Source organism: Columba livia, chromosome 1 (genome assembly GCF_036013475.1).
Source record: "Columba livia isolate bColLiv1 breed racing homer chromosome 1, bColLiv1.pat.W.v2, whole genome shotgun sequence".
NCBI lineage: Eukaryota > Metazoa > Chordata > Aves > Columbiformes > Columbidae > Columba > Columba livia.
This window is the reverse complement of record NC_088602.1, coordinates 183,775,106-183,799,510: the sequence shown is the minus strand read 5'-3', so window position 1 is coordinate 183,799,510 and position 24,405 is coordinate 183,775,106. Positions and strand designations below refer to the sequence as shown.

The 24,405-nt window shown below is 37.7% G+C and overlaps 1 protein-coding gene across 3 annotated transcripts in view; it reads left to right on the top strand.

The window, feature by feature from the left end:
• Positions 1 to 4,242: 4,242 nt before the first annotated feature.
• Positions 4,243 to 24,405, top strand: part of PPP1R3A (protein phosphatase 1 regulatory subunit 3A) — a 40,203-nt gene continuing 20,040 nt past the window's right edge. The window contains exons 1-2 of one of the 3 annotated variants that reach the window (XM_021288293.2): positions 4,243 to 4,412; positions 16,990 to 17,649. In XM_021288293.2, the coding sequence (XP_021143968.2) occupies positions 4,258 to 4,412; positions 16,990 to 17,649 (815 nt within the window). In that variant the 5' untranslated portion in view covers positions 4,243 to 4,257. Of the gene's footprint in view, positions 4,413 to 16,809; positions 17,650 to 24,405 lie in introns of those variants that run through there. The other 2 variants (XM_065048742.1, XM_005502953.3) reach the window with 2 other exon arrangements.

Sequence of the window (24,405 nt, the reverse complement as noted above, 5' to 3'; positions counted from 1 at the left end):
GTTGGGTGGTGCATGTTCCTCTAAACGGAGGTTCAAATCTTCTGAAGGTACTAGGAATGCTGTTAAATGCTTTGAAATTGGTAGAAACCAAATTTTGATTTTTAATTTGAATAAATACACACCAAAAAATAACACTTTTCTCAGCTTTAAAGTACAGCAGGTCTACCTAAGTCCAAATGCTTGTGATGCACAGTAATCATCAAGCTAGCTGCTGAATTATTTCTATACAAGATCATTTAACTTCAAAACTTCATATTATACAGGTCACATGTTCTGGTGATATTCAGAAGGGAATTGTCACTTTCAGACAACTAATATCAGTCATTCTTCTATCTATATTTGGATTGCGGGCTTAGGAAAGTGTGATGGCAGTTATTAACTGCTCTCAAGAAATCCACTTGCAAGATGGATTTATTTCTTGATTAATGATGGAGATTATTCAAGTATTAATTCCAGTTTTTTATATTGCAAACTTGATATCATCCTTGTTCTCTCCACCCTTAAAATTACTATGATTACTCTAATTGTTAGAAAGCTATTATATGATTCAGATTTGCAAAGTAATTATCAGCTAGTAGCACATCTGCCATTTCATACTAAATTTTGGTATGTATTGTTGTATCTCAATTAACAAAAGATCTAGTAACTGAAGCATTGCTGTATGAATTCTAGTAAGGCTTTCAAGCATGACATAAATTTTGTCCTGATTGATTCTGACTCTTACTGTGTGCTGTTTAATTTGTTGCTTTGCATTTCAGAATTGTGCCGTGAACCCGATGCTTGATGTTTTATACAATGATTTCTTTGTCTGCAGATGTACATCTAGAGGTTTTAAGTGATGGAGCATCCTTTATGACATCATTTTTACTTCTGATTTGCAAGTTGTATTCTCATTGCCTTTTTTCTTTGATTGTGTCACAGGCTACAGGGATTAAACAGAATTGCAGTTTTTAATCTCATCTTTCAGATGAAACTACTAACATAATGGGATAATTATCTCCACATGTCTAGCTTCTTTTTCATGAATATGAGGAGCAGTGAAGGCAGCAAACATACCAGCTATTAATACTGGAGCATCATTGATTTGCTTTTTAGAGCAGCTGTACTTCTTCTGTAAAGTGGTTCAACTTGTTGCAAAATTACAAACCATTTAAGAATGAGATTTTGAACATTCGTAAACATACACACGTGCTTGCATGCGTGCGCATATGCATACTGCAAATGTCTGCTCACAATTTCAATAACTTACAACTGAGCTGTTTAAAATGTGTCTGTTACTGAAAAGACATTAATAGGTCAGTTCATGTGCAAAGTTGCTTTCTTAACACTATAAACCCTTCTGGGTTATTAAGTTCAGCATATATATATTTTCTGTAAAAATACATCCATGACCTTTTTTAGAACCTATTATCAGACAAAATCCATTTCAAAGTGTCTGTAGGCTTTTCTCAAACTCCTTCTGCAGCGCCCAGATTTAGAATGATCTCTAATTACATTGATTTTCCTTTACAGATTCTTATTCTTGTAATTTTACTTACTGGTTTTACGCATAACAGTAGCCATGAAAATATTCTTAGAAAGCTAAAAGTTAGAAAGAAAATGAATTTATGGAATCTATATGTAGTTTGGGAACACTGGAGTACATGCTGTTTCAACTGCGTTTAATGGCTGCTTTACTTTACATGTATTACTACTACACAAGAAGAACTCCAGCATGTTGCATGTGTATCAGAATTACTAAATCATTCCCAAAGCCTTGAACAGACTAGGTTGTGATCCACAGCTTCAGAATTTTTATGGAAGAGGAACAAAGAAGGATAATAAATTTTTCTTCTATAGTGGAGCTGTATATCCCAGGCTCTAGAGATGTTGCTTTTTTTGAATTGTTATCTAGACTTTTTGTAATTTGTTGGATATTGAAATACTACAGTATTCTAATTATATATTTTTATTTTTAAATGCTTATTTTAAAATTGAATTTCATATTCTAGTATTAATAGTTCTGGTCTGAGCACAAATGGCCAAGTCTAATCTGTTTACAGTACAGAAATACGTACATATCTGTCAACATCAACACTAGAGGACTGGAGTATTTGAATTGCTTGGAACTAATTATTTCGTTTTAGACTCGCTGTCGAATCGATGTATACAACAGCAAACCACCTGAATTACATGTTAAATCAGTTTATTTAGGGTGAAATTGCGATATCTTGTGTCCAAAATTCTGATGTGTCCCTAGAGTAGCTATTTGGAAGCAGAATTGTGCTCTCCTGGGTGTGGAGAGCTGGGCTCCCCTAGAGAAGACCAGCATGCGGGGAAGGGCTGAGGGTGAGGATTTCTCAGCTCTGCATGACATTCAAGAGATGCAGCTTCTGTTACAAGTTAGGTGGCCCTCTATTTCCTTCCCTCTCTAGTTGCAAAATTAAACATATACACAGGAGGTTATTATTTTTTAAAGAATATATCTATTCTGGCTTTATTGTCTCATATCTTTACTAAGGCTTTCTTTTACACCCATTTGGACATCATGCAAGCATGGAAACACTTTCCCGTTATGCAGATTAATGTCTTTTTTCTTGCTAATGAAAGTGGGAAAGCTGTTCTGTTGCAACTCACTGCTTTAAAAGGCAAATGTCTCCTTCTCCAAAATAAAACCAATACTCTCTAAAATAAGCCTGTTCTCAGGCTATTTTCCACTACAAGTTCAAATTTATCTGATGTTTTTTCCTGGTGCTGAGGATTCCCCCATTGTTTTTCTGCTTCATTTGGAGAGAGGCAGCTGTGTGAATTTCCAGCAGGCCTGGCACTTTCTCTCATTTATTCCTGATCAAATGTTCATTCTCAGTTCTAGACATACCAGACCTTAGACACATTAACACAAAAGTAGTGTAAACCATGCACTGTCTTCAAAGAACACACAGGTCTATGTACTGAAAACACAGTACTAAAATGAATGTTAAAACAGTTAAATAAAAATCCTAAGTATTGAAACCTCCAAAGGGTTTTCAAATAGCTGACAGCTCTATCTGGAGACAAGAACTTCCCAGGAGCAAATCCTTTGGCTGAGACTTTGCTTGCTGATAAGGCTGACGCAAGTCTACTATAGATTATGCTAAGAAATCTGTCAGGGTCACAGGGAAATTAGTACAGTATGGTTTATGATAGAAATAAAGTCTGCAAGCCTGAGTTTTACTAACTTTATGCTCTGTTGATTCCAATGAAATTATTCTTGTTTACATGGTTGTTGGTAGGATCAGAATCAGGCTCTAGATCTTCTTTCTACATTGTTCTTGCAGTAGTTGTTTAAGTCTTATTGTTGAAGTCTTATTTCACTATGTTGATATAAGCTTCATTCTATCTCTGACAAACAGGGTATATAGGGATCCAGAGTTCTTCTTTGACAGTGTTGACTGAGCCATACATGAGAAGATAACAGAGTAGGGCCACAGGAGAACTTGGCGTCGGAGATTCTGAGTGGAACTGTAAGACAGCAAAGCGAACACAGACACTGAAGGACAGACGAAACACTGGAGGAGGATGAAGAGATTAAATAGTTAATGCAGCTGGCCAGGCCCTCAGTTGTACTGGGAACAGGTGAGATGCAGAGGAACCATTCATGGACTTTGTATCCAACTTCCTAGCTAAACATAATGTAAACATAGACTATAGCAGCCTTAGAGTCTGACCTCTGGCTTTCAGCCACATCCTCTGTGCCAAAGCACCACTACAGCAAGGTGGTATGTGAGGTGCTACAATGCCTTTCAGCCATTTAAGGTGGCCCTGCGAGGGCATTTCTCAGGTGCTTGGATGCTTCTGGTCAGGAGTCTGTGTTGGCTACAGAGTTGCAAAGCTTGGTTTATGGTACTAAAATTGTGTATTTTGACCCATGTCCGCATGATCAGTTTGGCACAATATTATATCTTACTAAGAGAGGTGGAATTAAATTTTCAAGTAATTTCCACTGTTTGGCATATAATATAGATTAAGAATGTTATGATTGTGTCATTGTTTTAACAAACAGGATTCAGATAATAAAAACCTGGAAAGGTCCTGGTTAAAATTACGCTTCAAAGAAGTTCAGAGGTTTATGTACAGCAGGTCATGTTTAAATCAACCAGCCGTAACTGTGTCCTGTAGTGATGCTATATTGTTCCTGTGTGATTGTGGTTGGGGCATTTTCATTTTCATAATCCCACTTCTGATTGCAACATCTCTCAAAGAGGTTTTAAGTGTTTCTTTTTTTCTTTTTTTTCCCTCATGGTGTCACTACAGGCCAAACCTGATGTATCCTCAAGAATCCATATACACAAGCCTCACCACTCTGGAAGAGGTATTTGTGCTCTGCTGTCTCCAAAGGGAGAGTTGTCTTCCATGAGCTGCTACAGGGAGCACAAGAAATGGATAACTGTTGGGTGAGCATAAATTAGTGTGTGTTGGTTTGAGTGACTATACAGCTTGGGGGCTTCTCTTTCTACAAATCTTTAATTTATGCCCCTGGACAGTCGTTATTTTCAATATGAAAGAAGACAAGGCTCAGAGTCAGCAGTTGTGTTGGGCAGCAAATGTAGCAGAAATTAAACTGTATACTAACTTTCTGGGCTTTATAGACTGAGACATTTTACTAAACTTTTAGAATAAATATTTTTATAAACTGGTGAAGGTCAACTGCAAAGGCAATGTTATTATCTGGCTTAAAATTATTACCTGTGAAGTGTTGTTACTGAAAGGTTATAATGTTCAGGCCTAGTTGTCTTACTGCTCATCATTAAGATACAGTTTATTGAAAATGTTAGCAAATGTATGGTTCAAACATAATTTCATTATGTGGAAGTCATTTTTTTTTTACTACGAAAAGAGGAGGAGAGCATTTGGCAGTATCTACTTATGACAGCACACGTGACCTCCATTCCAGCTATTTATGTCGTATGCTGGCGTTTCATCTGTGTATTCCCAAAGTAGATCTGCTGTAAAAAGATGACCTCTGTCTAATTTATGGGCAGAACAGAGGTGACAATGGTCAAAATGCTGAGATTCTGAGCTCCTGACATTTTTATCAAACCCAGTAAGGCATTTCAGCAGGAAAATGCTGAAGTTGTCAACATACAATTCTTGGATATTGTGTCCCTGTCAGATTTTCTGTAATTCAGCATTTGTAGCTGTTATTTTTACTTCTAAGGGAGTGTCTTACACCACATTTACTGCCTCAGACATTCCTGTACAAGCATGTAATTCATCCGTTTAATTTTCAAGAACCTTTCTGTCTTCTCATTAAATGGTAATTTCCTGTATCAGAAATTTAATGCCCTCTCTAATTGTAGGATGATATCTGAAGATCAGAAAATTATTTATTTTCGTATGCTGAGTGGATTGGGGGGTTTGGAATTTAGGTAAAATGCACAATTTTGTTTCTTATTGCTTTTGAATTTTTACATCAAGTTGTTTGCAAATTAGTACTTTGACATTTTCATCACAAAATGACATACTAACCCTACTCCTTCAGCTGTGATGAAAAACATTATTAAGATTGCAATGTCAAGCTTTCAGAAGCTAGGGGAAAAAATGGCATCTTGTCTAAATTGTGCATTCCTAACTTGGCCCTTACCTCAACTGAAGGCCTTTACTATATTACCTTTAATTATATGAAAACGTCCATTTTTCTCTTGCCATACTTAATATCCAAAGTAGACCTGTTTTGTAGATCAATTAGAATCACGTAATGAAGAAACACAGGGTTTTGCTGCAGAAGTTGGTGAACTTGCTTGAGGATTCTAGGAAGAAAAAGGTTTGTCTATACTATGGCAATTACAGTTTGCCTTGAAGAGATGGATTCCACTCTTTTATCTGCCACAGTATTTCTGGACATGTTATTGAAATGAAACTTATTACACATGGTCACTGGTTTCCTTCTTGCTTGGGATCATGAGGAATGTTCTGAACACTGAGAGTGGAAAGCCAGGGCAATGGGTGCTGGACTTTGAGCACATAAAATGCTATGCAGTAATTTCACAAACGTGATGTCCAAAGTGAGTGCGTACATTCAGCCTCAGCCTTTTTAAGCCTATGTTTCAAGATGTTCCTCACCTCTCAGGGTATTTTGAAAGTGAATTATATTATGGCTTTGAAAGATAACAGTAAAATAATGATTGGGTCATTTTGTCTTTGCACAGTAAGAAAGCCACAGATACCCACGCCACCATGATGAGGACAGAATAAATAGTTGCTCATTACATGAAAAGAATCCTCCTCCACTGTGGCATGCAGGTGCTATACAAAGAAACAAAAAGTCAAAACACATTGAAAAAAAGCGTAAGAAAGCATACTGACAGCTACATAATCAGACTGGAAATATCTAAGATGGGAGTTCTCGGGCTGTGGTATGTGTACCACTAGTGGTATGAAAACTATTTCAAAGTGGTCTCAAATAAAATCTGAGCATCTGAGCAGAAGAATGTCTCCTCTTGCATGTGAGTTCCTCTTATCGCATTCCCACAGGAAACTGGGATGAAGATCTGGAAGCATGAGTATGGTTTGGTTCATACCACATTTCTACCACCACCATCACTTGTATGCTAAAATGCAATTCTTTCTCTAGAGCAAACTCAAATGGTTGCTCTAGGCTTAAAGGATGGCTCATTAAGTGATAGGTCACATTACCTCAAAGTGCCATGTTATACACTTACTCCCCTCCTCCAAGTCTTATTTAGCAGGGAAGATGAAGCTAAATGTCATTGTGTCCTAGGCATATCCTCAGGTGCACTTCACAAGGTTTTGCCACGAAAGCTAATGGAGCCAGTGTTGCTGTTTTGTGTGATTTAAAGTAATTTGCTGACAGACAAAGAACTGTGAGTATTAAATTGCATCCCAGGCATTCTAGTAGATAAACTATAGCAGAGACTTTTCCCACCTGCTACTCCTTAAACCTGCCCTGACTCTTCTTATCCCTAGATTTCATTTTCATCTGAGTATAATTCCCTGGCATTCACAGTTTGTATTCCTCAGACTTCTCATAGCTCCTTGCTCAGCACGTCCAGTTATCTCTCCAGTGATCTCCAGTGTTTCCTCAGCCCAGTCTCCCTGTCTGTCCAGCCCCTGAACCCCACCTTCCCCCATCTTTGTCCAGGTCTCAAGTTCTGTCCACAGGCTCAGGCTGAGGCACAGCAGAGTCTTTAGGGCTTTACTACTCAATTCTGCATTTTCAGTGAGCAAATATTTTGAAACAAGTTTTTCTGAAAGTCTATAACTTAGCAAAAGCTGGGTGTTTTCACTGTAATGCTTGCTACATTTTTCTGATTAGAAGTTCCTGTTACAATGAGGTTGCTGGGTAGATATGTACATTTTAAAAGTGTATTTAAATTAGTACTTTATATCATAATATACTCTATAGCTATGTAAACAACAATGTATATGTATATAACTATGTAAACTAAAAGTATAGATATAAGCTTAAGCAATTTTGCGTAGGTTATGTTATCTGAAAAATGAAAATTTCTTAAATGCATTATACCCAGCTAATGGGTAAACTTGTAATTAGTCATGCTGTGATTAACTAATCAAGTAAGTAGGTTAATGAATATGTGGCTGTGCATTTAAGAACCAGATTTGAACTCAAAAACATATTAAAAATGATATTGCAGTTTTATTTCACTTGGAATATTTATTCATCTGAACATTTATTCAAACAGAAGTGAGTATCCACTTAACTGCTAACAATATATAGATATACTGTGATTTTCAGATCAATGCAATGCATCAGAATTAATGGTGCCAACTGAGTCCTAATCAATGTACAAAATTAAATGAGCAGAAGAATAACTCAGTATTTCCAACAGCATGGGAGGTGACAAGTAACGTTTCAAAGACATTCACAACTGACAAAAAAAATGTATTAATGCTTCCTATTTAATATAGAAGTAAATATATGGGTGTACATCTTTGAATATATAGTTGTAAATACACATACGTGTATCAATTTGAATCTAATAGAGCAGTAGTATACAGTAATATGATTAATATGGGGCAATTTAAAAATAAGTTTGTTGGGCAGTCAGCGCTAATGGATTTACTCTTGTACCAAATAATCTATGCACAGCCATTGACTAGTCAATTACTAAAAGCAGTATTGATTGTTATCTTTTCGAAGCTAATATACTTAGGTAATAATAATTGGTAATCACTGGCTTATATAAGTACATAAGTAAGCTCTTTTGCTGTCTTTAAACATATACAGATGTTCAAAACTCTGCAATATTTATTAATAGATGGTATCTTGACAGAGTCCCAATCTTCCTGCAACGTTACTGCACTTCAAGTACTTTCTAGTACTTACAGATGAGTTTGAATGCTTTGCTGCTGTTTTTGAGAAGAGAAGGGAATTAGGGAAAGTCTGTTGAATATTCAGGAAAATATTCTGCTGCATAACTGAAGGAACAGGAGATCCATAAAACCAGTCCACAGAAATGCTGTGCGGTTTGTCAGTCTGTAGTGGAGGTGAATACTTCCCTGTGATTAAATCAGTGTTTACATTCCATTTTTGGTATTCATGCATAAAATGCTGTCTGTCAGCATGCAGCATTTTCCACAGAGGATTCAGAAAATAAGGTGTTTGGTAAAGCCAGTTGGGTGCTGGATAGGAAGGATAGTGTCCCCATGGCATGAAATAATTCACAGCAAGGCAACGCTCTAGCTCCTTTTGACATCTTCGCTTTCGCGACCTTCGATGTTGTCTGAAGTCCCCGTGAACAAAGTCATTTAAGTTTGATGGATGAATACTCCAGTAGTTTCCTTTGCCATCCTCACATCTTCCCACCTTGATGAAACAATCGTTTAGTGAAAGGTTGTGCCTTACACTGTTCCTCCAGCCTCGACCTTTGTTCCTGTAGAAAGGAAAATTATCTTCAATATATTTGTAGATAGCAGCTAAATTCAGTTTATTTGTAGGGGAGGAAAGAATTGCCTTTGCAATTAAGGCTATGTAAGATAGGGGTGGCTTTTCCAGAAATCTTGCTTCATCCACAGTCACAGAAAGACCCTTCGTGACACGTATGTGAGAGCTGGGAATTCGGGTTGCAATCTTGTGAATCAGTTTTTCTTTCTCTTCTCCTCCTACTGTACAGGTGTCTAGACTTCCTTCATTGTTTTCAGAAAAGTCTTCACTCATTATAGCTGCACAAAGTCTAGCATTTATTTTAAGCGTCCTGATATTTTACTGCAAGTAGTCTGTTGAATAATTGGTTCACTGACTATAACCAGCAGGAGAACAGAAAGTCGGTCTTTAAATGTGCTGCTCTCAGGTACCCAGATTCCTATTTTATACCCTGTTAAGTCAACATCCTTAACAATGAAAACTGAACTGCCTATGTTTACAAATGTCAAGGTGCAAGTCCTAGCTGAATGAAAAAAATACAAAATAACTATGTTAAGTATGAAGATAAACAGACCATGACGTTAGCCTCTCACTTCATTATAATCTGAGAAAACACCCTTCAGTGTTCCCCATTGAAACATAATGATTAATGAAAAATTGATGGTTGCTAGATAGAGTTGTGAAAGGATTAGACCCTCCAGTGATATGCAGAACAAATTGAAACCAACATGTATGTTCCTGTGTTCTACACTTAGTCAAACATGCTGTATTTAGTACAATAAACATTTGTTTTACGTGCTGAAAGAAAGTATGTGGAATGAAACTTGCTATCAAATTTTGTAGCTGAAGGATACCTATTCTTGGTGAAACTGAATTTAAACACCAAACCCCCACAAGTTGCTCCCTGTTTTTCTGATAAACTCCCTGATCCCAATTGAGCAACTAGTTTTCATGCTGAACATGCATGTGACCCATCCTGCTGACCCAGGAGACCACTTGAGGGAGCAAGTACCACTCAGAGCAAGTGAGCGCTGTGCTCTGGGACCCTCAAAGCATGAACTGTTGCTTGAACTTTGACATTGCTCTCAGCCTCCTGAGGTCTGACACTTTTTTGGACAAGATACTCATCTCATGTGATTTGTCAAAGAAGGTAAATAAATATGTTTAAATATATTCTAACACAAAACAAAAGAAAGTGGTAGAAGCTTTGAAAGAAGACGTATTGTCCTCTCTTGGGTCACTTCTGATCTTCAAAACATGTATTCCCAAATGAGATGTGTTTCAAGACATCAACAACAGCCTCAAAGATTCAACATTATGAGACTGAATTTTATATTGTTGTTCAGGCTCTGATGGATTTTTAAAATAACCCTTGTTTGCTTCCTTCAGATGCTATTTGTGGCAAAGAGAGAGAGAGAGGGACTAGGGCACTCATTAAACTGATCCCTTTCCCTCTGAGCTTGAAGTTCACATCCTGGCTGACCATCTTGATTGGGCACCTGCAAGCCTTTTCTCTGGCTTTCAAATCCACCAGCCCATTTTTCAGTTGGTAGACACAATGTTTTTAGATCAGGAAACAAGTCTCATAATGCTATATTTCACATGGATTATCCAGCATTTCTGTGTCAGGGCAGAATTGTCACCTACTTGCTTGCAAGATTTAATAGAGGAATTTTCTGCTAACCATCGGGAATGGGATGTACCTGGTATTTTAACAGCCTTGGCTCTTTAAAAGTCCTAGTGATGGCATGATGAGCTACTAATTGTCTCAACAATTACTTCTTTTGAAGGCATCCATTTGACCTGCTCTGTCCCTACCAGAAATTGCCTGCCTGGCACATCCCAAAGTTGCCATCTTTCCATTACTGGTGGCTTTTCATAACCTTCTGATGACTAATTTACCCAGTTTGTTCTCCTTCTCTCTTATTTGCAGCTGAACGGTTGCCAGATCATAGCAGAAATTGTTGAGATTAGCTCTGAAACGTGCGATCTGGCACTTTAGACTATTTATTACAAATCATCCCGTTTCTGTTGCTGCAACTGTAAGCAGGTCATGTCTAAAGGGGTTCCTAAAATAATAACATCAAAAGTTTGATTTCAATTCAAAATACTGGATTTGTTATAGATTATTAGGTTATTTCTACTGAGATTTGGATTTTTATGGAACACTGCAGTTGCAAACTGGAGAACAAATGCCGCTCACTGTGACAAGGACTAGATGTTCCTTCTCCTGTATCTCCAACAAAGAAACATAGAATCAACCACGTGTTCTGCTATTTTAGCAATGACTTTGGAAATAGAGAGGATTTTATAGAAGGACTAGGCACAGAGACAAGACTTTGAGTGCCTACAAATATCCAAATTAAATAAAGAATAAGCAAAACCAGCTTAAATTTTTAAATTTAAGTGTAATTTTTTTAAATTTAGGGATTTTGGATTTTAAGGGTAAGTTTTCAGAAACTGGGGAAACTGAGGTTATTAAAGGGAACCAGACTGAAGTGTTCAGAAAATTAAATGTATTAAAGGCCCAAAAGAAAAAAGCACAAAACTTGAACTCAAATCCTAAGCAAAAAGAAAAAATGTGTAGCAAAGGGTTCTATACATGAACAGATGAACAATCCTTTCAGTAAGTAAAGGAAGATTCTACAGGATGATCCAAAAGAGCTACATTTGGAAAAGCTGAAAGCCCTGATCTCCAAGAAAAACACCCTTTTTTATCAGATAAGCCGTCAAGGAAAATATTAATCTTACACTTCTGGGCATCCTGCTTGTTTCTCCTTTCTCTGCTTTATTTCTGGAATTAACTTTTGTTTTCCTCTGACTCCTATCTTTAAAGGCAAAAGGGTTAAAAGCCCTCTCCCCAAATGAAGGTTCCTTCTAAAAATGCCAGGCAAATTCCCTGTTTATTCTTTGTGGGAATCTCTTTGTCACTGCCTGAAACGTCTGCAAAGCTTTCACATTGGAGGGACAACCACCTTTACTTGCTCAATGTCCAATTTTATCCGAAAAGAAGAATCAGAGGCAGGGGAAGCATAGTCTCCTCTTACTATCCAGACTTTTTCCAACCTGGTGAAGCAGATTCTTCTTCAAATATCCACACACACCTTATTAAAGCAGGTGTCCTTATGAGGACAGGCTGAGAGAGTTGGGTTCGCTCAGCCTGGAAAAGAGAAGGCTTCGGGGAGACCTCTTTGTGGCCTTTTAGTGCAGGGGGTTGGACTAGATGACCTTTGAAAGTCCCTTCCAACCCAAACTACTCTCTCATTATATGATTCTCTAAAGCAGCATTTTTGTTACTGCTTCTCTGCAGTGCTGCTAAAACATAGGATGGTCAGAAATGTAAGATTTCTCACAAAACACCATAACAAAGAAGGGGCTAGCTTTATCAGAGAGACTAATTACATTGTTTATGGTTTTGATTTACCAATAAATCAAACGCTTTGAAAAGAAGCAGAGCATTTGGAAACTCTGTTGCAGTAATGTAATCTGTTCTAAATTTTCACTGTGCAAAGATTGTCTTTTCCTCTGTCAGTGTTTGATCCTCTGTCATCAAGTTAGGTTAAAGAGAGTTTTATCAATGACTTAGCCATGATTGTATGAATGCAGGCTATGCCCTTGCAATAATTCCAATGCATTGTTGTTTGTGTTTGGTTGTTTGTTTGTTTTGTGTGTGTGTGTGTTTAGGGGGTGTTTGTTTTGGTTTTGTTTGTTTTTTAATATTTACTAATACTGCAATTTTTCTGCTTGGCACTGTGAAAACAACACAAGTTTTAAGGAGTGAACTTGTTTCTACTCTGGGTCACAGAGTAAACCAGTTGTAGTCATAAAACAAGGTTTTGTAAAAAAGAATTGACACTGCGTAGAATCTGTAACTAAGAGCAGAGAACAACTGAAGGTAGCTTTTGTCCTCACTCAGTCTATATTACTGATGTTTAACTTCAATCATGTGAAAGTTAAGAGACAAAATCTTACGTGAGTGAAATGCTGTGCTTTCTTCCTTAGCTCTACATACTTTAAGAAAGAATTGCTGTTTCAAAATACCTCTTGCAATATGCCGGCAATGTTTTTTCCTGAAGGATGTAATCTTTAAGATCTTTCTTCTGCCTCTTGTTCAGCACTTTTGACTGTTTGACAGTCAGCTAAAATGGTGTTCTCTGCAAGTAGAAAATGTTTTTATGCCTTTTCCTAATAGATTTATTTAATAGCAATAAAGTAAGTAATACATCTCATACATTCAGCTGAAGAAGTGCAGTTTTCTAGGGCACTGGGGAATACACTGTTAGGAAGCCAAGTGGAACCAGATTTTGTACTGCTTTTCTGTAGTTCATGCTTAAGACACAGTTGTTTTTCAGTTGACACAGTGTGTGTTCTTTCTCCTTGCAGTTAAGGCCAAGAAAGATCAAATGGACAGTGCTAATAATATATATGCCAAAAACATAGACAGGTGCAAGTATTTTTTAATTAAAGGTCTATTTTGCTACTGCTTTTGTTGTTCTGCTGCATGTTTAATTAAGCCCCAAGCCTGCCAACTCTGTGACGCTCTTCCCTGTAATGTTTATTACCCTCTTTAACAGAAAAGCTATCTCATATAGACCTGTCTTATTTTCTACACAGCCTTCTTAAATTCTACTTGCTGTTTCTACTGTTACTTGAACAGTGTTTAAAAACACCTGGAAACCATTTGTCTTCGTTCAACTTTTGAATCTGATGTGTTCAGAAACAGTAAGGGGGATGAGGCTTTAGGAAAGAAGTGATTAGAGAAGCTGTCCCATCACAATGTTCTAAAATTGCCTAGTGCTGTTACAGCCTGGAAGGAAATAGTTACTCTGATGTATCACTTAGCTATTTTTGAGCACCATTTTGTAAGATGCAGAGAACAAATGATATTATTTTTCATTACAATATTTTCACAGTGTTAAAGCAATTCTTATACGTATAATTATGCTTGATTTGGAGTAACTCTATTTTCACTTTTGATAAAATACTTGCACTGTCATGAAAAGTTTAACCCGGTACAAGCTGTCTGGGCAAGTCCTAAATCAGGTGGAAAACAGACATAAACCTCTGCCTCCTTGCACTGAAGAAAATTAAGCTTATGGATAGGAAATTCCTTTCGACAAGAGTGTGGCCTTCCCCTCTTCTCAGCTATGTTTTTGGTCTCCACCCTTATAGCCACTGGTATTTCTTTCTTGTGTGAAGGCAGAATCTTTCCCTCTTTTATGTTGTTTATTTCTCATACAACATTTTTGTTTCTTATTTTAACTGACCTAACTAAGTACATGCTGCTTCTCTCACTAGATAATGTCACCAGACTGAAGACTCTTGCTCAGTGGTAGCACTTAGGCTAAACTGCTAAATAACCCTTTGGTTCCCAGCCCCATGTTTCTTTAGATCCATGATGGAAATAAGAGGTTTGAACTCAATGAATGGCCAGACAGTTACAGGTAGAATAATCTGAGTCAATTAAAGTCACTAATATTACTCGGTTTAAAAAATAAACATTTGAATACATTTTTGTTTTCAGAACATCCTGCAGCCTTAGTCATGGCATATAGTGATTAGATGACTTGGACAGAATGTCTAACCTAGTACCTGCTAGAGCCAATTGAAAGAGTTTCCTTGACTGAACTGGTGCTGGACTAGACCAAGACAAATTACTGTTTGGTTTCACCAAGCATTAAGAGAACAGAAATTACAACAAAAAATAATCAACAGATCAAAACCCTCTTTAAGTGGACTTCAACCTGTTTTTATAAAGTGTAGCAGCAATACTAGTTTCCATAGTTTTTCTGCTTTTCTCCTTCTATTTTCAATTGGAAATAAACCCATTCTCAAAGCATGCTTTGGTCTGAAATACACCTATCCTTCCCCCAAGTGCAGTCGGTGGGCAGCCCTTCTCCTTCCTGCATCTCTTACCTCTATGACCCCCCAGAGTCCACTGGGGTAGTTACCTTCCCATTTGCATTTGTCTGTGTAGTTTTTTGTAAAGAGACATACAGAATGAAAAAGGGGAAATGGCTTTTCACATAAATAGGAGTAACCATTACGGTAACAATGTCATAAATAAGTTCTCCTTATTTGCACAGTTAGTAAGTAGTATTTTCTTAGATTGTGTTGACAGAAGAAATTGAGTTGCCATTACCGCAAGAAGCTTCATTTGCCAAACTCAACCTAATTCACACAATACAAAGCCAAAACGTGCATGCAGCAAATCAGCTCTGCAGCTATGTGTAGAGCAGTAAGCAGGAGTAGGCAGAAGTGATGCTTCTGGGATGCCACCAAGTGAAACTGTGGACTCTCTTTTCTTATACAATCATGAATACATGGCTGTATAGCACTATCATCTATTTTTAAATAAGAAATCTTGAATGCTTTTTACTGTTGGGCCTTGTTGAAAAGTATGGCATCTTACAATACTGGTCCAAAATCAGTGATATCCCCAGAGTTTATGAGCTGTGGTAGGCATTATATAGTTCAGAGTAGAAAGCTATTTTATAATTCTCCCCTTATATGCCATTGTCTCAAAGTATGATGGTACTAGAGAAGTGTCAACATTTTTACAGTAGCAGATGGGACAGCTATTGAGAGGTAAAGAAGAAGCAGCAATGGAAAGAACTGGAGATGCTCTCATGGTGTGGGAGGATGCCTCGTTAGAAAAAGGGATTCAAGAAAGATGTGATTCACCTTGCTGTCTGGTAACAGACATACCCAGATCAGCTTTAAAGTTACCAGTGTCACCCTAACAACAGGGGAAAGTATTCAAGGTGACCTGCATGTCCTGAGCCATTTGAAAATATGTATGAAGAGTCAGGTTTCTAACCTGTTGCTGAAATCTGTGATGATGCCACTAATGCTGTCAGTCTCTGACACGGCTAATTCCAAACAAGTCCTGTTGTATTTCTTACCTTGTATTGTGCTATTAGGTTGTAGTGTAGGTGTATCCTTTGAGGCAGACACAGGGGACATAGGAGAGGTTAAGCAATACGAAGGAAAAAAGTGACATTTTGAGTTCATGATCTTTGTCCCATAAAGACTGCATATTTCCATGCATGGAATGCCATAAAAGTAAAAGCCAAATGTCGGCTGATTAAGTTGATTGAAAAGCCAGGGTTTCATTTCCTATCATGGGAAGGTACTCCGCACAAAAGTTGAAAACCCTTTAAACAATATAGTGTGTTTCTTCCTCCTGTTTACAGCTGTGTGGCACAGGATTTGTGTTTCAGGGTTGGCTGCAGAGATTAATTCTATGAATGGCTTTTCTCCCCATTTGGCTGGGTGATGCTAAATGCAGTCTAGCACTAGATGATTTCATAATCTAATTAGTGGTGAATTCAGTCATATTTACAATGGTGGGTTACAAGTTCATCTCCAGTGTACTCACTTCAATGTTTTAGAGCATGCCTGCTCCATTTAGATTGTGATGGCTAATCTTTAGTTAGAAAAAGCTGGCATAGTCCTAGGATCTGGCCCATTGAGTTAGCATGGTATAAAGCCAGGGCAGAATGTGACATCGCACTTTTATATCTGAAAATATTGTAAAAAAAGGGCCTTGAAAATTTATGCAGGAATAGTTTACAATATAGAAACTATTTACCTAATGAGGTATACACGCTAATCAGAGATGAATAGCTCCTCATTTGTGTAATATGCTGAATTCGTTGTGCAACATAAGTTGATCAACTAAAATAGCTCAATTTCTGCAGTTTAACAATGCAAAGAAGTTAGTTTTTAAATACTATTTTTCTTCTTAGCATGTAGAGACACATAAAAATAGGGAATGCAATATTCGAAATGTATCGTTGAAATTATAACACCTAATACTGTCAGATGGAGAACAGGCCAACATAGCTCACACATCATAGCATCTATTAATAGGCCTGACTCCCTTTTGCAATGTCAACTGTAACATTAATCCTGTTTTAAACCACAGTGTCTCAAATATCAGCTGCTACTAGCTGTACAGTTGTCTTTCAGTTTATATCAGAGAGCCCAATGGAGTCTTCTGAAGGACCTAGTCAGGTTAGCAGGGCTAACTTTTTAGAAGTCCCCGCTGTTAATGATTTCTCTTCAGAGGATGAAGATGTTAAACCTAGCATTAAACTTCGTTTCTCTCCACTTCCCCGAAGGAGGAATTCTGCTTCTTCAGACGAAGAGGAGGCAGATACCCCCACCACCATTGCAAGAAAAGTTTCATTTGCTGATGCATTTGGGTTTGATCTTGTGTCTGTTAAGGAGTTTGATACCTGGGAAGTTCCAAATACAGGACAAAATGATGAGATAGAAGATGAAGTTTTCCCTCAGGAGGAATATTATTTCTCTCAACTGTTTACGTTACCTGCTTCACAAGAAGAACTTTTGCAAAAAGTTCGAGAGCAGAAAGTCCTTTTGGAGTCAGTTGTGTTCCTGCCAGGGATTACCTGTATGAACGGCATTATACGAGTCCTCAATGTATCCTTTGAAAAACTGGTGTATGTTCGAATGACACTGAATAACTGGCTCAGTTATTACGATATCCTTGCAGAGTTCATGCCTAATTCTTGTGGTGATGAAACGGATCAGTTCTGCTTTAAGATTTCTTTGGTGCCTCCTTACCAGAAAGATGGAACTAAGGTGGAGTTCTGCATACGCTACGAGACATCGGTTGGTACCTTCTGGGCAAACAATGACGACAAAAATTACACCCTGATTTGTCACAAGAAAGAAGCTGCACCGAAGGTGGATAATAAACCACAAAAAGAGGTTACTGATAGACATCTTAAAGGATGCCTAAAGACATCACAAAGCAGGTGAGGTTACACCTTAACTTCAGTAACTTACAATATAGATGGCTAATTCTAATGTTCTAAGTGTGCTTGCTGGAACTAAGGCTGCCTATATTTTTTTCTTCTTTTTTTTTTTTTTTTTTAATAATGATAAATTAGACGGAGATTTGTTTGCAGTAAAGCTCTTATATATATAAGCCAGTAGTTTTCTTCAAGCAGATTTGGTAGTATCATAGTTTTAATATACGGCTTGCATGCCACTCATTTGAAAAGTAATGTGAGGGTATGTAAATTATGTGTTGTGTACCAGATCTGATCTTTGTAGGGTATAAATTGAGCTGATATCAGTGAGAGCTTTGCTCCAGACTTAGGTAGCTGTACAATTAAAATGCTTTACATCCACTTCTTTGGTAAGTCAACAAAAATTTAAAAGCAAAACAAATCCTGGGTTTTCACATGAGTTATATCATGGTTCACTCCCTACATGCAATTACTGAAGCAGAAATGGCACTGGTGGTTCAGGAAGCTGACAATTCAGGGAAGGATCCTGTTAGCAATTAGAATAGCTGGCACAAATTTTTCTGCAAGTTGTTGGGCTATTCTGCGAATTGTATATTGGGGTAATAATTATTTTTTCCTGCCACTGGTTAATGTTCCTATTTCACAAATAGTGAAATTAATAATGATCTATAAGGCAGAACTGGTAATATATTAAAGAAAAAAATATATAGAATATGTCCCATATTATTCTAAGTAAATGTAGGCAAGTACCATGTTAATTATAAAGTAAAGTGGCATTAGTTAACTGGTAACTTAACCACACATGAAGAGGGACTCTCAGGAACAGTAACTTTTGACTTCCTACTCTGTTTTTAACTTCCTTCTGTAAGCAAAGCAATATTGCCCAACAAGATCTAAGTCTCAATTTTTTGTTCACCAAATTTGCTGTAGATCAGTTGGAGTTCTGCATAATCATATCTATATTTTACCTGCAGTATCCTTTGCAATACTTAGATCCAAGCACTAAATCCATGTTGAGTTTTTAGTTCCTGTACTATTTCTAAATAACACTGTGCCGTGTGATTTCCCTGGTGCTCTTCCGCTAGACTGAACTGGTGGGGAATGGGAAACAAAACCAAACTGCTGCAGTGGAGGGAGCTTAAGGAGGAGACAGCCAGGGCTTCCCCTGTGCAAAATTTCCTTCCCAAAACCCAGACTCAGTGCGCTGAGCCTTTGCCAGCCTGAATCACACGTCGATCCTGTGAGGAGAAACGTTCAATTAGCATTAGTCCCTGTATCAGCACCATGGTGTGAGGAGCAGCCTCTGCTAACCCGAGGCATCGTTCATAGCCAGTCCACAAAGCTCTCCTGGTAAGCGTCTCCTGGGCCAGCCTTGGTGCCACCATGATGATGCTTCCATGGGTGAACATCCCGGTACGTCAGAGCGAAGGGAATGATGCCTTTACATGCCGTGTGGTCAGATCCTGACATTTATGCCCAGGTCTGTACGTTGTATCTGTCCTTTAAGAAGTGTCACACGACCCATTCTGGGTAAATAAGATAGTCTGAAGTGCCTTGCAGAAGGGCTGTGATATCAAGTACCACAGGCATATGCAAGCAGTGTGACTTCAGCTTGAGTTCAGGTAGCCCACATGAAGCAGATGATGGACATGGAGAGCTGACTCTAAATTTAGTGGGTCCTGGGCTTCCAGATGCTTTCAGGGCTGACCTGCAACTTTAGATATAATTGCGAATCTAAGGTCGAATGACTCCTAAGAGTTTAGTTCCCTGAAGTCTCCTGTAACATGCCTAGCGCTAGCATAAGTTGTAGAAGTGTTTCTTCTGGGAGATCCACTGTTACATCTATATGTTAAATGTACTACATGTAAGTCAGGCAGACAAGTATTTAAAAAAATGGGAAAGGAGATAACATGTCTGCTCCTCAAGATAAAATTATTTTGTCTCTAAACAGAATGTAGAGTTGTCTACCTCCATATCAGGCTGCAGAGGAATGTCTATATGTATATATGTGTGTGTGTGAGTATATGCATAAATATATATGTATACGTACACATATATGTGCATATTTGTTCATATATTAACATACACACATGTATATTTGTAATATTAAAATCAAAGTGGTCAGATTCCTGTTTACATTAAGATCTGTCACATGTGTTTGGGAAATGGTTAACTAACATGCTCTTTCAAGACCTTCTTTAGTGGCAGAAGGATGTAAGGAGACCTTACAGAAAATGCAAAAATGATCTGAAAGTATTTTTGGAATATGGTTTCAGTGGTCGCCAAGGCTTCTAAAAGACAGTTCTGGCAGATTGTAATCCAGGACCAATTTTATGCTACAGGGACTTCATTGACTTCACAGGAGTTACAGCTTTCACCAGTGTAAATGAGGTCAGCATCAGGGCCTCTAGTTTCAAAAGAACTAAGATGCCAACCTCCATTGCTCACTTGTTTTTCAAAGTGCCTTTGTACATGTTGCCCCTTTGAGTGAGGAGGAACACCCTGCAGACATCTGCAAAAGTACCTCATTATTCTCCTTCAGACCCTCATTAAAACTCCTTTGCTTTGATCTCCAGAAAAAAGCGCAAGAAAAACAAACCCCCCAAAATTGGCAAAGTGAGGTTGCTGATGTGCTATGACTCCTTCATATCACGTTGAACACTGCTGCCTGTTTCTCTGCTCTTTTCCATCAGCCTGTCTCTTTCTCACCTCGTGTTTTATGTTCGGATGATAAGCTCTGCAGAATATATATATATATGCTGTGCTGAATGTTTATAGAACATTTAGCGAAGTGGAGGTCCTGGACCATAACAAGCTTGTTTTAGGAGCTGCAGCAATGCAAACAGATATACTCAGAAGTAATAACAATTTTACCTGTGATTTACACAATAAATATGCAAATAAGGAATATTGCTATCCATGCCCACGAGCCGGACAACTTAATTTAAATATTTCTTCATAATAATCTGGATAGAAAGATATTTTAACAGGATTATTTAGGCCACTATTTAAAATTTAGAAACCTGTTATTTTATTTATTTATTTATTTATTTATTTATTTTAGATCTTGGCTCTGAGATATTTATACTTTCTCTTAAAATGTTCAATTTACCTCTTCAGTTAAAAAATAAGACTGTTAAACAATTGTGTTTTTTAAGCAGAGAGTCTGATCCACTCTAGGGCATACTTGTGTGGCTCATTAAATGTCATTAGTGAGGATTAGTTGCGTTAGTTAAGTGAAAGGAATAATATGCACTTTCAGAGGAAGTTACTGAGGAAACACAATATGGCTATCATGTTACCCTTCAGAATATGAGCCAGAACAAAATTGTGTGAATGAGGGTGATGGGGTGGCTTCTAACACCATTATTAAGAAATAAAATAAAAATGGACTTAACTCTCAAAAGCTGCACCTGAAAAAAATCATAACGAAAAGCAAAACTGCATGGAATAATTAATGCTGAAAACTGCCTAGATTTGGATATTCAGAAACGCATGACTTAAAATCCTGCCTATTCATTCCATGCCTTATTTGCTTGTGCTTCTATGTCTAAGCATGAATAGAGTGTATTCTCTTAAAGTTTCATAAATTCTTTGCTTCTAACTGTATTTTTCCAAGCCAAAATTCTTTCCAATATAAATTTTAACAATTTTTGTGTTTAAAAAAAAAACTTGGAAGGATCCATAGGCACAAAATATATTGTGAAAAAAATAATGTATGAATTAATTCATTTATGTTTTAGTCTATCTGAAAGCGTGCATTTGATTTATACATACTTGTAAATATATTTTGAGGAAAAAAATTGATTCCTAAAATTTTAAGGCTGTCACTGGAGAAGAGAGATCTTCTGCCAGTAAACAAGCCTGATATATACACATATCTCTAACCATTCAAAAAAATGTATATGAATTGTATCAGCTCCACTCTTTTATCTTTTTTTGTTTGACTCTTGTGCTTTTGGGACATGGATAATGATTCTGAACACAAATTTTTCCTGGTCCTCAGGTTTGGACCAGATGATTTTGTTGTGGACCCCAGGCTCCTGCATCGGTCTGATCAGACAGGGACTGGTGGGGTGTTGCATGAGGCAAACTCCTATAGATCATGCTGCATGGCACAGTGATAACGACCTGCAAACCATTTCCCCCACCACTGTTGAGGCTGCGCCCCATTTCTGTGCTTGGTCCTGGTTTGCCATCTCTCAAGAGAGCAGCGGAAGCAAGAGCAGAAGGAAAATGGCTGATAAGCATGAGAATGGTTTTACAAAAGGGTAAAACATGTATTTGGACTCCTGACCTCTGACAAGGAAGGGGGAAGCTAGTATTTTTATCAGAACTGTTAGAGTTATCGGCCTCTTACCTCTCTTAGCCCACAAGTGATGAACTGATGTTGGTCCTGTGCTTTTTTTCATAATTGCCAGACTGTACCTTTCTTTGAATGGTAGTGCATCAATTCACTTCCCTCCATGATGCCGCTTGGAAAGAGAACACAAACTAGGTTATCACGGTATCACAGTATGTTTGGGATTGGAAGGGATCTCAAAAGATCATCTAGTCCAATCCCCCTGCTGGGTGATGTCTCATACAAGAGCTGCTCTATGTACAATGCATGATAGGAAGAAAGAGGTTAAAAACCCCAGGTCTGTGGGCCGCTGATGCCAGCTTCGGCAGCATAAATATTGAATGGTCTCAAAGCAATTGCCAGTGAGAAAATTTCTTCTGTGCATAAGTACTCTTCTGTCTTCAGCTGCTGTCTCATCACCTTTCTGATGGAAGGCAAAAGAAGTAAGTTGCTGAAGATCCAGCCTGGCAGGACTGCACTGTTCTCGGTCAGTTTTCCCTGTGCAGATGGCAGACCAGTGCCTCGGTTGCCCCAAGAAGTGCAGTTCTGCATCAGCACCTCTCAGCTTTTCCCACAAACCCATGATGCGACTAAAAAAACCAAAGACTTTTGAGGAGGTGTTTGGAAATAGCTTCACATATACTTCGCTATGAGGAACAACTGTGTAATTCCCAGCTGGTCCATTTAAAATACAGCATTTAAATTATATTCCCTTTTAATCCTTGTTCTTTTGATTATTGCACATCATAATAGAAAAGGGAAAAGGAGAGCAGAAAAGGTGTTAAAACACACATCTTCCTTGTGTACTGCTATTTAATCTCAAGGTTGTTTCTGACATCTCAAGTCACAAGTTACACCTTGATCAGCATACAGATATGGGATTTGACTAAAGTTTATGACTATTATTAGGAAGTGACTGCAGTCACTGTTTTTACCAGGAGAGCAGCTGCTAGAGAAGCTATCCATTCACAGAGAGCCAGCTAAAGGCAGCATTGCTCTGCTGTTCAAGCTGACCTAGTATTCCCAGCCCTTCCCTTGCATCCTGGTCATTGCCAGTCTTTGTCAATTGTACAAGTAGGTAGCACCAAAATAAGGTACTTGAGGACCATGATTACTGGGGACACAGGATAATTATTTAAGGTGAACTAAAATACATTATTCAGACAAGCAGGATACAAGCAAGCTGTGGAACTGAGGCTATTAGTAATGTTTCTTAATAGTGACCCTAGAATTATCTTTTAAGGAAATTGCTGCATCCTTACTCTCCAAAGTAATTTAAAATAAGCTAACTTTAAAAATGTTCTACAGGGAACAATTCTACTTGGCCAGGAACTACGCTCAATGTTCTTTTTTCTATGTGTAACCATAATATTTTAAAAACTGTCTATGCTTACTATTTGAACTATGAAATATATTAAAGACCCTAAAGATAGATATCTAAGTTAATGGCATGAAGCTTTGAATGTTATCACAGAAATACTGAAGAAACAGGTGGAAGTTACTGATGAGGATGCTATGCACAGAGCAAATCAACACCCATTAAATATGCTTGTGGTCTCCTAATTGGAGAGTACCTGAAGACTGAAAAACTTTCTCATTTTTGCATTTGGTGGTTGTGAACTGTGCTACCCATGTTCCATCCATTTGTTGCACTTGAAGTATGAAAGAAGTTTCAAAACTTTAAAGTAACAACATATGAAAATGTTGCTTTACTGGCAATCTCAGCATAGTATCTACTCTGGATCTTATTGTTATCAGTGTTTTCTCATTCACTTCCATGGTCCACCTTAGAACCTGCTCTTGCCAATGTTACAGAACAGAAATTTGTGCTCTAATGTATGGGAAATATTGATTGCTATAAAGCTTTTTCACTTGTTTGCATAAAACCATATAAAACTGATACTTTGTAATCTGTCATCTCTCAATCATATGATAAGTAGTATTTGTAATTATACATGCATTGATTTGCTTTATACTTGTAAGATTTTTCTTGCAGTTACTACAATTTTATCGACTTATTTAAATATATGCCAATACTGTAACACTATTACAACTGACTCTTAGAGATCCTTAATTCAGCAACTGGCTTGATCCTGCAATAGGCACAATAAATAATTTAATGAACATCAGGAGTCTCACTGAACTTTGTAGAACTCTGCATGTGCAAAACTGTCCTCGACTGTTAATATTTACAGGACTGGAGATTATTTCTATGCTCTTTCTGATCACTGATTAATGACCTTCAGGCACATAGAAATTTATTGTTAAATGAACTCTTGTATTCCGTTGTTCAATGACTCTTTTGCTTAGGAAGATATCTGTTTCGCAAATCGAACCAGGCTGGTAATGACCATTTCAATACGCTGTCTCCTGTCCACTCTTCAGGTATCACAGTTCATAAATGTTCAACTGGGAAA